General features: G+C 42.3%; 1 protein-coding gene across 5 annotated transcripts in view; it reads right to left on the minus strand.

Annotated features, from left to right (window-relative positions):
* The window catches only part of KALRN (kalirin RhoGEF kinase), a 413233-nt gene that overhangs the window by 161291 nt on the left and 235347 nt on the right, over positions 1 to 16595 (minus strand). For all 5 annotated transcript variants that reach the window (XM_063429172.1, XM_063429174.1, XM_063429173.1 and 2 more), the window contains exons 30-33: positions 15789 to 15979; positions 14305 to 14406; positions 12499 to 12641; positions 3997 to 4096 (exon numbers count right to left, since the gene is read on the minus strand). In XM_063429172.1, the coding sequence (XP_063285242.1) occupies positions 3997 to 4096; positions 12499 to 12641; positions 14305 to 14406; positions 15789 to 15979 (536 nt within the window). The remainder of the gene's footprint in view (positions 1 to 3996; positions 4097 to 12498; positions 12642 to 14304; positions 14407 to 15788; positions 15980 to 16595) is intronic.

Genomic DNA, 16595 nt, shown 5'->3' on the forward strand with positions numbered 1-16595 from the left:
CACATTCATACACCGTCAGACCCAATAACTGTCACATTCATACACTGTCTGACCCAATAACTGTCACATTCATACACTGTCTGAGCCAATAACTGTCACATTCATACACTGTCTGACCCAATAACTGTCACATTCATACACCGTCTGACCCAATAACTGTCACATTCATACACCGTCTGACCCAATAACTGTCACATTCATACACTGTCTGAGCCAATAACTGTCACATTCATACACTGTCTGACCCAATAACTGTCACATTCATACACTGTCTGACCCAATAACTGTCACATTCATACACAGTCAGACCCAATAACTGTCACATTCATACACAGTCATACCCAATAACTGTCACATTCATACACTGTCAGACCCAATAACTGTCACATTCATACACCATCAGACACAATAACTGTCACATTCATACACCGTCTGACCCAATAACTGTCACATTCATACACCATCAGACACAATAACTGTCATATTCATACACCGTCAGACCCAATAACTGTCACATTCATACACCATCAGACACAATAACTGTCACATTCATACACCGTCTGACCCAATAACTGTCACATTCATACACCGTCTGACCCAATAACTGTCACATTCATACACTGTCTGACCCAATAACCTTCACATTCATACACCGTCTGACCCAATAACTGTCACATTCATACACCGTCTGACCCAATAACTGTCACATTCATACACCGTCTGACCCAATAACGGTCACATTCATACACTGTCTGACCCAATAACGGTCACATTCATACACTGTCTGACCCAATAACGGTCACATTCATACACTGTCTGATCCAATAACTGTCACATTCAGACACTGTCTGATCCAATAACTGTCACATTCAGACACTGTCTGATCCAATAACTGTCATATTCATACACCGTCAGACCCAATAACTGTCACATTCATACACCGTCTGACCCAATAACTGTCACATTCATACACCGTCTGATCCAATAACTGTCACATTCACACACTGTCTGATCCAATAACTGTCACATTCACACACTGTCTGACCCAATAACAGTCACATTCAGACACCGTCTGATCCAATAACTGTCACATTCATACACCATCAGACACAATAACTGTCACATTCATACACCGTCTGACCCAATAACTGTCACATTCATACACCGTCTGACCCAATAACTGTCACATTCATACACTGTCTGACCCAATAACCTTCACATTCATACACCGTCTGACCCAATAACTGTCACATTCATACACCGTCTGACCCAATAACGGTCACATTCATACACTGTCTGACCCAATAACGGTCACATTCATACACTGTCTGACCCAATAACGGTCACATTCATACACTGTCTGATCCAATAACTGTCACATTCAGACACTGTCTGATCCAATAACTGTCATATTCATACACCGTCAGACCCAATAACTGTCACATTCATACACCGTCTGACCCAATAACTGTCACATTCATACACCGTCTGATCCAATAACTGTCACATTCACACACTGTCTGATCCAATAACTGTCACATTCACACACTGTCTGACCCAATAACAGTCACATTCAGACACCGTCTGATCCAATAACTGTCACATTCATACACCGTCAGACCCAATAACTGTCACATTCATACACCGTCAGACCCAATAACTGTCACATTCATACACCGTCTGACCCAATAACTGTCACATTCATACACCGTCTGACCCAATAACTGTCACATTCATACACCGTCTGACCCAATAACTGTCACATTCATACACCGTCTGACCCAATAATTGTCACATTCATACACTGTCTGACCCAATAACTGTCACATTCATACACTGTCTGACCCAATAACTGTCACATTCATACACCGTCTGACCCAATAACTGTCACATTCATACACCGTCTGACCCAATAACTGTCACATTCATACACCGTCTGACCCAATAACTGTCACATTCATACACCGTCTGACCCAATAATTGTCACATTCATACACTGTCTGACCCAATAACTGTCACATTCATACACCGTCTGACCCAATAACTGTCACATTCATACACCATCTGATCCAATAACTGTCACATTCATACACCGTCAGACCCAATAACTGTCACATTCATACACTGTCAGACCCAATAACTGTCACATTCATACACCGTCTGACCCAATAACTGTCTCCCATATAAAAGGTATTTATATGGGCGAACGATCCTCTTATTTACTAAAGGTGGTTTTCAAATTTGTTTTTCTTTTTTAGATATACTTAATTTGACAAAAAATGTATTTGATTTCTGGAATTGATGAAAGATTTATTATATTAAATAGTTTGAGGTGAGCATTATCTTTTAATATTTTATCTCCACTGTAGACGGCTGACGGCTGATCCCCCTAAAGTGAAAACTGTCAGGATTTCCCAGTGAATTGAAATCGGATTAAATTCAAATGGAAAACCTGAGAAACCAATTGCTGGATGGAGAGATTTTCCATGTGAACCAGAATCACAATCTGTTGATTTTATCCATCAGTTTTACCATAGGGACTCAATCTGCAAAATGTGGAGTTTAGTGGATAAACCTAGTAGGAGTCTAACTGTATAAAGTGTTGTCCCTGTGGCTGAGCATCGCGTTTCCACCACCATCTCCGCGTTTTACATCACGAGCGTCGCTTCCTCCATCAGACTGGATGTATGGGTTAGGGCTGCACCTAATGTAGCATTGCTCCACTGTCACCAAAAATAAACTCAATCTAATCTGTTTCTTTACAGCTCCCTGTGTCGAATCTCTCTTCATTACTTTTCATTAAATACATAGAAATACAGGAACCATTTTTCCTCGTGTAAATCAGTAGAAGTTACACAACATGGGTGGAGCTTAAAGCAAGGTTCTATTTCAGTAACCAATCAGGTTTACCCACAATCCATCAGAAAACTCAATCCCACAGAAGGCACACAGCAGGCATCATGGGCAGAGAGGACAAAATGGCGGCGCCCAGATACTGAGATCCAGCAAAAAAACAAACAAGCCTAAAAACTAATAAATAGAAATAAAAGTAAGAGGAAGTATAATCATTAAAGGAACACTAAAATGGAAATATAATTGAATGATGCATTTTTGCATTGGATAATATCTAAAAAAAAAATCTTGTAAAACCTACAGATCTCGTGTCTGCCCTCCTTTTCTTCCCCAGCCCAGACTGATTGACAGCCACAGGGCTGCTATAAGATACATGACAGAGGCGCTTTAACTGATCTTACCCCCACATTCAATGGCTTCAGAATAATTAACCAAGTATTAATCACAGACTGTCCTAATCAATCTCTAATTACTCATTACTGCTCACCAGCTCTTTAAAATAATAATAATGCATAGTATAGCCCTGTGTGTAGTTTGTAATACCTATATTAAACACTGCTCCTGGAATATTCTTACTCCACGGGGGCGGGCATCTTTCAAAACAAACACCAAGCAGGTAAAGAAGACTTGCAGCAAATTAAAGTAAAACCACAAAACCCCAGACTAAAACAAATAACATGGTAAGATAGGTTAATAGGAGAATTTATCCAGATCAGCTGTTGCCTAAAATTTTCTATAAGAATTTCCGTTTTCCAAACTGCAAAACTCAGTGAATATGAAGTGTGTATTCACAAACCGTGACATAATGTGCAAGCATTGAACTTCACAAAATTGCTGACGGGGAGAGTTTCAGACCCTCAGTTTGTGTGTGGTCTCAGCAGGTAAGTCGTGCTTGCGAACTAAGAGAACTAAAGACGGATGCTCCATAGAAAAATGTTTGCATATAATATATTTTTGTCTATTATTTTGTAATCTGTTATTTTCTGTAATAATAAAAAATGACCTGTGTCTGGCCCCAGTGGACATTGCAATACAGTCATTGTAAAATAATAAATACATTCTATATTTCTGTAAAGCACAATTTTTACTGACTGTCAGCATATAATACAGGGAGCCACTCCTCTTGCACAGTGGTCATCATACCTTATCACTGTCCACTGTGTTCTGCGATGTCCGTGACGCTATGGATATGTTGTCTGGTTGACTGCCATCCCCCTGGCTGTCTGCATCATCGAGGCCGTCTCTGCGAAGGACAGAGAAAGAAAAGAATGGTGTAACGGCACAAACTCTCTCATTAGATTGCAAGCTCCTGGGATAGAACAAGATTCCAAATAAATTTGAGCATGTGAGGGTGTATACTGTATAATATTACTGTTTCACCAGTGTATTATATAACTAGTATGCTAAGGCTGTACAATTACTATGTATAAAGCACCATTATATAATATGACTGCGCTGCACAATGGGTGTATTATATAATATTATTATATGTGATCTGTCGTCAGATTGACTTTAACTTAAAGAAGATGTATGTACATACCAGCAGAAACACAACCAGAGTTCCCATTATGAAAGTGTGTACAGGCCTATGCAATTAGGGTGTTGTATTTTTTTATTTAAAATGTTTCCAATAATTAGCTGGTTTTATTTTCTGGATTCTAATATCGCCGTTGGTATTTCCACTAACTTGCACAGCTGATCACCATACTAAGTGGTGTGACCTGGGCTTCGAGTCCCTTTATACACCAGCATTCACATTAAAGCAGATCTAGGCCCTGGGGAGATAGCGCAGCTAAGCGGACAAGGGCACATGTAGGAGTGTGGGGATAGATGCATTGCAATTGGTTGGGAAGAATCTGTGGGTGTGATTATGTTCTGTGTAAGACAGTGTGGGGGAGGTCTTACCTCAGTGCCACTTGGGATTCGGGCAAGCAAACAGCTTCCCTCCCGCCCGCCCTATACTATATTTTGTCGCAGCTAGCCGGGGGTATGTCCTTGCCAATTGAGTTTGAGGTTACGTTTAAGTAGATGGAATGAGATGAACAAGTTTTTTAAGGTCTCAAACCTCCCCTGCTCTAAAGGTTTAACTTTAGGTTGCCTGAGGTCTCGTGTCCATCGAGCGTGGATAAGGTCGGCTGATGGCAGGCATTGGAAGGATTTTTTTTTTTTTTAATTCTTTATTTTTGTCGTGCAATTGAATACAACAGAGCTTGGAGTGCCACAACAGCAGTCCCAAGCGTGAATATAAAAACATAATATAACATAAGCATGGCGTGAGAAGGACTTGCACAGTTTTTCAGGTAAATAGTTATTCAGCGTTCATACAGTGTAGTATAAGTGAGTGATGAGTATATAGTACAATGTTTTTTGGCTATAAATGTATGAGGATTAGACAATGGAAAAAACAAAACATGGTGTGTGGAATAAGCTTTGTGTGCAACGTGGATAGTACGATTATAGTGCAGTCAAGTGTCGGTTGGCCTTTCCTTTAAGGGGAAGCTGCACTAGTATGGCATAAGTGCCAAGAGATTGGCGGGATGGCGTGCCTATTTATTAGCGCGCTGTAAGGGTCACATCAAATGGCCAGTTCCTATGTACTGCTCTAGCGGTCCGTATAATAGAGGGGCACAGTTGGGGTCCATGCCCTTGCGGGCCTGCCGAACTGACACGTCAAAAAACGTCTGGTGAGGCTAACTGAGGGAGTATATTGAGCCATTTGGTTTCGTGGACGCGTATCAGAATGTGAGGCCTTATGCGCGGGTCTCAGGTGAGAACTCAATGATTGCTTATTTGATTGAGTGGCACCTTGTTGGTGGCATACATGTGTACGTGCCAGGGGGACCCTTGTGGCCACATGGAGGCAGCGGCCTCCAGTTTGTCGTGCGTGCAAGCGAGTGATTGGCGGCATGGGGTATGGAAGTGTGGTCGCTCAATGTGGCGTTGCATTATCATGGCTAACAGTCAGCTGGGACTTGGAATCACTGTAGCAATTACAGAGTGGTCGTGAGCGTAGTGCTAATTTGCATAGCCGAGGCAGTGGTAGAACAAATAACTTAAGACAGGGAAAAGAGAGAAAAGGAAAAAAAAAAAGAAAAGGGGGGGGGGGGGAGGGGAGAAATAACAACCGTGCGCAGCTGTAGTAACAGTAAAGAGACCCCGGTAAACAGAGATTACATATGACATTTGCAATGACAATCGAAAACAGGCGTCTCAGTAAAATTTAGGGTAGTCGTCCGGCCCAGGTTGCCAGGTTATACGGGTACACAAATAAAAAAAAAAAAAACAAAACAAAAAAAAAAAAAAAAAAAAAAAAAAAGGGGGAAACCACATAAGCAAAGATAATCCATCAGTCCTTGAGTCTTACGTATGGTTATCAGATTATCCATAATTTCTAGCACTGTAGGCCAGAGCGTTGTCTTGTCTCTAATGACAGAGGCTTTAGGATTATACCTCTGTGTTCTTCGGTTTATGGGTTCTCTATCAGTCCGTGCCCAGCAGAAGGGATGGAGTCCAGGGGTGCTTGGGGCCAGGTGTTGTTAGGGGACATCCCGGTTTCGCTGGGTTAGCCTTCTGCGTGATCAGGTTGTGGCCTCGGCTCGAGAGGTATGGGCCTTGATCCTGGGCACAAAGTCCCGTGTGGCCTCGGGATTCCAGCCGTGAGGGTTTGTTGGGCGTAGCAAGTCCAGTGGCAACCCCAGCGTCTGCAGGTGATTTGTTGCGTCCGACAGGTCTCGGATGGTGATGACTGTTTCTCCGTGAGGTATTAGAAGCGACCGGGCTTGGCTCCAGCGGTAGCTGATGTTCTTCTCGCGTAGTTGAGAGGTAAGGGGTCGAAGAGACCGTCTCCAAGCGAGGGTTCCTCCGGATAGATCAGCGAAGAAGGTCAGGGCCATCCCCTCGAAGTGGTATGGGGTTTGACCCCTGATGGCCGCCAGCACGGCTGCTTTTTCCTTCAGGCTTTGGAACTGCAGCACTAGGTCTCCCGGAGCTGCGGGTGGTGCCTTGGCAGGTATCGGGAGTCGGAATATTCCCTCTAGTTGCATTGCTTTGGCTTGCTTTGGTGTAAGTATGGCTGTCAGGAGGCGCCTAGCAAAATGCGGGAGTTCCTCCGGTGGTACCGACATCCCTACCCCCCTGAGTTTTAGGTTTTTCTGCCTTCGCTTGTCTTCCAGTGCATCAAATTTATTTTCATACTTGCGGCTCTGTTGTGTGAGCTCTTCTACTTTTTGCTGCAGTTCGGTGATTTGTTTTGTGTGGGTCTGAGTGGTATGTTCCATCTCCCCAAGACGGCCTGTCAGTCCCCGCAGGTCTTTTCGAAGCAAGGCCACATCCGCCGAGATTTTCGTTTGGAAGTCCGCCATGATCTCCCTGATGGCTGCCAGTGTCACTGGGGCGGCGTCGGGTGTCTTGTGCGGGGGCTCCGTTCTCACTGCTGGCTGCCTTACTGTTGCCATCATGTGGTCTCCGTCCTCCTCATCCGACAGTCCGTCGGAGAAGTCGGAGCAGCCTCCATGAAGGGACGCCATTGCGGCCTCCTGGGCGCCGCGTGCCTGCTGCCAGAGGTCCCCGATGCTTCGCCCCTTTTGGGGCCGGTCAGGTTTGAGCCGTTTCGTTTTCTTGCCCATTAAATCTGTAGTTGGGGCTTTTTGGGTGCCCTTTGCCTCGATTTTTAAGGGTTTTTGCTTGTCGTTTGGCCGGAGCTCTGAGGCCATGCGACTATCCGCTCCTGTGGTTAGGCCACACCCCTGGAAGGATTTTTATGACGAGGGGGGAGGTGAGAGGGAGTGGTGATTAGGAACCACTCCATGTTTTTATTGGCAAGGACGGTTGGGTCACTGTATAACACTATGGGTGGAGTTATATATGTATATATGTTAATTTATGCTTATTTATGTCTAATGTTTTGGTTACAGAAAAGAAGAGATTTAATAAATAAAGCTATGGATGTGTTATGCAGTAATTTAGTTGTGATAATAAATGCTGTGGCCTGTTTCATCCATACTAAGTGGTCTGTCGTTATTGGGGGGTTTAATGGGGTTAGATTTTGTTCTAGGCTGCATCGCGATTCCCCACTACGTACATACATGTTACAGCAAGGAAAAAGACAACCAGCTTATATCTTGGTACAAACAGCCACAACCTTTATTTTCAATCAGCAACTTCCTGGCAGATATTTCGGCATGGTGGGAGGCTCTGCATCTTGTGCCATGTGACACATTAAAGTCTCTTTTTGTTACACTTGTGTGTGTGTGTGTATATATACCTGCAGAATTAGATGTGCCTCGTTTGGCACAAAATGAGTTTGTGTCTCCCACCTTTGTGCCCCTCGCTGTGTCCATGTCGACGTTTCATTTAACCGCACGATTGACTAAGGACTTTCTGTCTTGTGCTTGGATCCGGTGCCATTGATCTGTTTGTGTGGGGGAAAACCCACCTTGTGGGTCAACATGAATTCAATATGTTGCTTGGCCCCGGAGTACGGAATATTTGCTTGTTATCCCAGTTGTGACGTCTAATTTCTGGTCACTATTTTCGCCCAGCACTTACCTGTCTAGAACCTGTTATTGTATCTATCTCTCACCAATACCCCGTGTTGCAATGATTCTACGTTTTATAACAGATTAATCTATTAGTAAATCTCATGCTGCACAGACCCTGATTGAGTGGGATTAAGGGAGTCCTCTCTGGATTCCTGCCAGTAATAAATGACCCGGGGAATACATTGTGTACATATTTCCAGCCCTATGTCAGCATACAGCTGAACCGGTAAAATAGGTTTACAGAACCTGTAAAATAGGTTTACAGAGTATCACACACGTGTACCTGTGTGTGGCCCCATGGAAGCACACCGCTGGTAAAATGTAAACCTGTAAAACCAAAAGAAAGGAGTGGATCTGGGCTGTGTTAATCATGGATTATATTATATAACGAATAGGCAATAATGCACAATGAACACTGCCTGTATCTCACTACTTCCCACTTTATGTTAACAGTCATGGCAGCCTTCAATTGTTCAAACCAACACTTTGTGACAGGACACAGACTGTTTGTTTGTTTATTTATTCAACCCTTCAGTTTACAGATTCTGTTGCCCACTTGATGCCAGTTATTTACCAGCGCTCCACGGACGCTACTTGTACAGGAGGCATAGCTCTTTATAGGGATGGAGCGGAATCCACAATTTAAAGGGACACCGCACTGGACAAATAAAATAAATACAAATAATTGATATCTCAAATGAAGACATAAATGCATTTCATTATGCATTTTTTTTTATGCATTGGATAATATCTAAAACAGGCTTGTAAAACCTACAAATCTCTTGTCTGCAGCCTTTACAAGCCCTCCCCTTTTAACCCCGCCCAAACTTTCTGTGGCTGTCCAATCACAGACTTCCCAATGAGCTCAATTAGAAGTCTTTGTAAAGCAGGTGCTCTGGGCAATTGCTGCCTCTTGAGTTTAGCTTCACTGAGCTAAACAAACCAGGAAGTAACAGGACTCGTTTTCTAACAGCCAGGGCATATAACAAGGTTAATTTATAAAAGTGTCAATATCTACTGCAATCTACACATTTTGTAAAAGGAAAAAAAGATGACACACTCTTCACACATAAAGAACTGCTTTGTGTGTGACGTGTCCCTTTGTGAGGAACCGAGACACACTGCACAAACTACTGACACACTGCACAAGGAACCGAGACACACTGCACAAACTATTGATACACTGTGCGTGGAACCGAGACACACTGAGTGAGAGATTCTCTGTAATGTTATACTGATTGAGTGAGAGATTCTCTGTAATGTTATACTGATTGAGTGAGAGATTCTCTGTAATGTTATACTGATTGAGTGAGAGATTCTCTGTAATGTTATACTGATTGAGTGAGAGATTCTCCGTAATGTTACCCCTGATTGAGTGAGAGATTCTCTGTAATGTTACCCCTGATTGAGTGAGAGATTCTCTGTAATGTTATACTGATTGAGTGAGAGATTCTCTGTAATGTTATACTGATTGAGTGAGAGATTCTCTGTAATGTTATACTGATTGAGTGAGAGATTCTCTGTAATGTTATACTGATTGAGTGAGATATTCTCTGTAATGTTTTACTGATTGAGTGAGAGATTCTCTGTAATGTTATACTGATTGAGTGAGAGATTCTCTGTAATGTTATACTGATTGAGTGAGAGATTCTCTGTAATGTTACCCCTGATTGAGTGAGAGATTCTCTGTAATGTTACCCCTGATTGAGTGAGAGATTCTCTGTAATGTTATACTGATTGAGTGAGATATTCTCTGTAATGTTACCCCTGATTGAGTGAGAGATTCTCTGTAATGTTACCCCTGATTGAGTGAGAGATTCTCTGTAATGTTATACTGATTGAGTGAGAGATTCTCTGTAATGTTATACTGATTGAGTGAGAGATTCTCTGTAATGTTATACTGATTGAGTGAGAGATTCTCTGTAATGTTACCCCTGATTGAGTGAGAGATTCTCTGTAATGTTACCCCTGATTGAGTGAGATATTCTCTGTAATGTTACCCCTGATTGAGTGAGAGATTCTCTGTAATGTTACCCCTGATTGAGTGAGAGATTCTCTGTAATGTTATACTGATTGAGTGAGAGATTCTCTGTAATGTTATACTGATTGAGTGAGAGATTCTCTGTAATGTTACCCCTGATTGAGTGAGATATTCTCTGTAATGTTACCCCTGATTGAGTGAGAGATTCTCTGTAATGTGATACTGATTGAGTGAGAGATTCTCTGTAATGTGATACTGATTGAGTGAGATATTCTCTGTAATGTTACCCCTGATTGAGTGAGAGATTCTCTGTAATGTTATACTGATTGAGTGAGAGATTCTCTGTAATGTTATACTGATTGAGTGAGAGATTCTCTGTAATGTGATACTGATTGAGTGAGAGATTCTCTGTAATGTTACCCCTGATTGAGTGAGAGATTCTCTGTAATGTTACCCCTGATTGAGTGAGAGATTCTCTGTAATGTTATACTGATTGAGTGAGAGATTCTCTGTAATGTTATACTGATTGAGTGAGATATTCTCTGTAATGTTATACTGATTGAGTGAGAGATTCTCTGTAATGTTACCCCTGATTGAGTGAGATATTCTCTGTAATGTTACCCCTGATTGAGTGAGAGATTCTCTGTAATGTTACCCCTGATTGAGTGAGAGATTCTCTGTAATGTTATACTGATTGAGTGAGAGATTCTCTGTAATGTTATACTGATTGAGTGAGAGATTCTCTGTAATGTTACCCCTGATTGAGTGAGAGATTCTCTGTAATGTTACCCCTGATTGAGTGAGAGATTCTCTGTAATGTTATACTGATTGAGTGAGAGATTCTCTGTAATGTTATACTGATTGAGTGAGAGATTCTCTGTAATGTTACCCCTGATTAAGTGAGAGATTCTCTGTAATGTTACCCCTGATTGAGTGAGAGATTCTCTGTAATGTTACCCCTGATTGAGTGAGAGATTCTCTGTAATGTTATACTGATTGAGTGAGATATTCTCTGTAATGTTACCCCTGATTGAGTGAGATATTCTCTGTAATGTTACCCCTGATTGAGTGAGATATTCTCTGTAATGTTACCCCTGATTGAGTGAGATATTCTCTGTAATGTTACCCCTGATTGAGTGAGAGATTCTCTGTAATGTTATACTGATTGAGTGATAGATTCTCTGTAATGTTATACTGATTGAGTGAGAGATTCTCTGTAATGTTATACTGATTGAGTGAGAGATTCTCTGTAATGTTATACTGATTGAGTGAGAGATTCTCTGTAATGTTATACTGATTGAGTGATAGATTCTCTGTAATGTTATACTGATTGAGTGAGAGATTCTCTGTAATGTTATACTGATTGAGTGATAGATTCTCTGTAATGTTATACTGATTGAGTGAGAGATTCTCTGTAATGTTATACTGATTGAGTGATAGATTCTCTGTAATGTTATACTGATTGAGTGAGAGATTCTCTGTAATGTTATACTGATTGAGTGAGAGATTCTCTGTAATGTTACCCCTGATTGAGTGAGAGATTCTCTGTAATGTTACCCCTGATTGAGTGAGATATTCTCTGTAATGTTACCCCTGATTGAGTGAGAGATTCTCTGTAATGTTACCCCTGATTGAGTGAGAGATTCGCTGTAATGTTATACTGATTGAGTGAGAGATTCTCTGTAATGTTATACTGATTGAGTGAGAGATTCTCTGTAATGTTATACTGATTGAGTGAGAGATTCTCTGTAATGTTACCCCTGATTGAGTGAGAGATTCTCTGTAATGTTACCCCTGATTGAGTGAGAGATTCGCTGTAATGTTATACTGATTGAGTGAGAGATTCTCTGTAATGTTACCCCTGATTGAGTGAGAGATTCTCTGTAATGTTACCCCTGATTGAGTGAGAGATTCGCTGTAATGTTATACTGATTGAGTGAGAGATTCTCTGTAATGTTACCCTGATTGAGTGAGAGATTCTCTGTAATGTTATACTGATTGAGTGAGATATTCTCTGTAATGTTATACTGATTGAGTGAGAGATTCTCTGTAATGTTATACTGATTGAGTGAGAGATTCTCTGTAATGTGATGGCTGTGACAGACCGGAGACATGGAGCATTACCTCTTGCTGTTGTTCCTCTGTTTTGCTGGTGTTTTGGGCGGCTGTATCGGTTCTTTCAGAGCTCCCTTCAGGTGAATCATCCTTTCCTGGATCACCTCTCGGATGTGTTTGATCCACTCCTGCTTCACTTCTATACTAGACGCCTGGGAGAGACACATCCAGCCTATTACAGCTCTTTATTATTCACTGTCTGTTTACCAGACGTAAACTGTGTTCATTGTCTCCAAACCAGAGGAATATTTAACATACAGACCTGCGAATCAGGCTATAGAGAGGTATTTACAGACACTACCCCAGCAATAACATTTCATGTACACTAAGACTGGAGGAATTATGGAGACATCAATGTCTGTATTAATGATCGATATCTAGATCAGGCACACAGGGATAGAGAGCGACATGGATGTATAGGAATGGTTCATTTACATCTCATCCTATGCTGCTGGTAAAAAGCGGTCACTAGGTGCCTGCACAATATCTAGCAAAGCAAACAAATGCAGGTAAAGATATGGGATATTGTTCTAGGCTCTTTAAGATCAATTTTAATTCACTTTAACTTTACAACTTTAGAGGTTACTGAATAACTTTGTAAGAATGGCAATGTTGTCTAATCTTATTTGCATATTGTACATGGCATTCTGGGTGTATTGCGATAATGAACTCATCCTGAGAGGCTGTTTTAAAGGGGGTTGGTTTTCCTTGCCTAATGATAAGCAGATTGTGACAAACTCCCCTTCCTATGTGAGTTTTCCATGAGCTCCTGGAGGAGCTTGCTTGCCAGCCTCCTGTCCACAGACTATGGACCCTACTGGGAAACCTGTAAAAGACTATTTAACTGGCTTGGTTCATGTGATTCTCCTCTGCTGTTCGGGAGCCAAACAGCCGCACAAACTATGGACCACCCAGGAGCTTGTTAAGCCTTATGGATACATTATAACGATTCTAACCACGGTGTTCTAAGTGTTCGTCTAAGTGGCCGCATTTCCTATGGAAGACCACGAGGTGGCGGCCATCTTGTTCGCACAAACGCAGGCAGCGGTGTTTGGTCGTCGAGTTCATGGAACTAAAATCGGACACTGAAACTCCAGAACACCACGATCACCTGCGTTCGTTTTTTTTATTTTATTTTGAAGAACACTGTTCGGTGGGATCGTTCGTCTGGATGTAGGGAACAAGCTCCACGGTATGTGAATGGATTCTGTTCAGTAGTTTGTTTGGTTTTAAACTACCAAAATATACCGACCACTAGCCCTGATCTCATGGAACTGTATTGGGCATGGGACCATGTGAGCGGTCGATCATATTATGACTTCCTAGAAAATGCAGAATCGTTCCAGGTTATATTTGGATATGTTGGTCACCCAGATCGGGGACATCAGGGGATGTAACTTTTAGGTGGGTTTTATGTATTTTTAAGGTACGTTCGGGGTGGTTGTGAAATGTGTGTTTTTGTTTTCTATTTCTAATGTATGTGTCGTCTGGTTACTGGGAGGGGAAAGGGCTACTCTTTAATCACTGTTCCAGTGTGCAGGATTCAAAGGGGAAAGTCCTTGTCCTTGTCCTTGTTCCCCATTCGGCTCCAGGAGGGAGCAGTTCCAGGACCCCAGTAAAGCCACAGTGAATGTGGGCAGAAGTGCTGCCGTTTGCCCCCTGTTCCAGCTAGGAAGCGGTCCTTGGCAGAGGTACCCAGCCAGGGGTACAGGGAGCTCCGTTACACAGATGTTACATATCATGACATTGTAGGTATTGCATAGCTAACAATGTAAATATGGAGGTAACATTTAACGACTGATGTAAAAAACTCACCTTAAGCACGGTCTTGTTATCTGAGGACGGTGTGCGTCCTGACCACAGTGCAAATTTACATGAATCGCCTTCAACGTGCTCCGTTACACCCAATTCTGAGGTCTAGAAAGAGATCTGTAGTGAATATATATGTGGATGCAGAGCCTGTATGTTATTCTTTGTTCTTTGTTTAGAAGCCCCACCCCCACCCCAAACATATGTGATATGGACAGATCAACAGCAACAGGGCAACAGAAAGTTACAACTGGGCTTTATTCTTTTTGTGAATGGGGTCTGTTAAACTGGGCATTACGGAAAACTGACAAGTCAAATATGAATTTTAGGCCAAAGTAGCTTTCCAGGTACTATTCTCCAATGCTGCTACTTTGCCAAGCAATTCACTGATCACTTCTCGGCATTCCAGATGTTATGGACCACATCTCCCATGATGCTTTGCTGGCATTATGGCTGCAAGAGCAAAATGTGTAGCGTGGAAGGTTTCCTACACCTGCTCTACAGTAATCAATGCAGTGCCAGAATTGGAAGGTTTGCCATTTTAGAGTAACAAGGTATGGAAACATTTATACTTTTCTGTTAATCTGACACTAAACACCAGAACCACTAAAGCCTAATGAAGTGTTTGTGGGGCAAAGAGATGTCTGGTTAATCTGTATATATTTGTTGATATATAATCTGTATTAAATCTTTTTGATTATTCACTTTTGCCCTCTTTATTTACAGGCCTACCGTATCGTCGGTCCCGGCACACCACAACCGACCGCTCTTTATACTATCCTACGCTTATAGTGGAACTTACTCCTTATACGGCTATTTGCCCCTAACACAAATATATATATAGATTTTTTTCTTCTCATTTCATTTTTTGCATCTAAATGGCCCCTACATCAGTCATACATTATTGTGTTCCTAACATTAGTGATCCTTAAAATAAAAATTTAATCAGTCATGGATGTAGATGCTAATTGTGCTTCTGTGATCGCAGACCTATCCGTGCAGCGAATGTTGGGCACAGACTCCATGGCAAATGAAATGGAGAGATCTGAAAGACCAGTTTTTAAGAACCACCTTGCAAAGATCTGTGGCAGAGGTTCCCATTGGAATAAACCTTAACCGACATTAACCTTAACCGAACTGTGAACATTCAACCATGTGCCTCCAACAAGGCCTAGATATTAAATTGTGCCCCAATGTCCATATTGGGTATATTAACATGTGTGCCCCTTTAATGCCCAGATTGGGTATATAAAGCTGTGTGCCCCACTAATGCTCAGTCTGGGTACATTAACCTGTGTGCCCCACTAATGCCCAGATTGGGTATATAAAGCTGTGTGCCCCACTAATGCCCAGATTGGGTATATAAAGCTGTATGTCCCTTTAATGCCCAGGTTGGGTATATTAACCTATGTGCCCCTCTAATGTCCAGATTAGGTAAATTAAACTTTGTGCCCTGTCGTTTGTCTAAACCTTACATTAAGGCCACTTACTAGCAGCTTGTTTTTGTAAACATATTTGGTGTGACCCGTAGAGTCTTTGATTTCTTTGCTGAAAACCAGTGAGATTTCAAAGAGGAAGAGGTGGCGGTCCCTCCCTTTACGGATGAGAGATTTGGGATCCCAAACTTGGAAGGAATCCTGAAGAATGAGCTCTCCCTGGACATCGAGGTTTTCATCAAACCCTGAAAGGCAAAATGCAGGATGGGTTACGCACCTAGCGAGGCTGCCCCATTAAATGCAAAATACACACAGTATGGCTAAATGGTGTATAAGTAGCCTTGGGAGATTTAAAACAGCATTATTCTGTGCTCTCTGTTCTTTTAATTTGTATTGCAGCAACAATATTGCTTCCTCAATGCCCTTTTTTTCTAATATTATAAACCCAGTGAAGGCCGATGACTTTGATATCCTCCTGGTCTTATGATTCCCGCCTAGCGAGGGCGACTGATTCTGATACACTCCCAGTCCTATGATACCCGCCTAGCGAGGCCGACTGACTCCGATACACTCATGGTCCTGTGATACCCGTCAAACGAGGGCGACTGACTCTAATACACTCCCAGTCCTATGATCACTGCCTAGCGAAGCCGACTGACTGATACAATCCCAATCCTGTGATACGCACCCAGCGAGGGCGACTGACTCCAATACACACCCGATCCTGTGATACGCACCCAGCGAGGGCGACTGACTCCAATACACACCCGATCCTGTGATACGCACCCAGCGAGGGCGACTGACTCTGATACACACCCAGTCCTATGATACCCACCAGGTGAGGGCGACTGGTTCCGATCA

This window comes from Pelobates fuscus, chromosome 8 (assembly GCF_036172605.1).
Source record: "Pelobates fuscus isolate aPelFus1 chromosome 8, aPelFus1.pri, whole genome shotgun sequence".
In the NCBI taxonomy this organism is placed as follows: domain Eukaryota; kingdom Metazoa; phylum Chordata; class Amphibia; order Anura; family Pelobatidae; genus Pelobates; species Pelobates fuscus.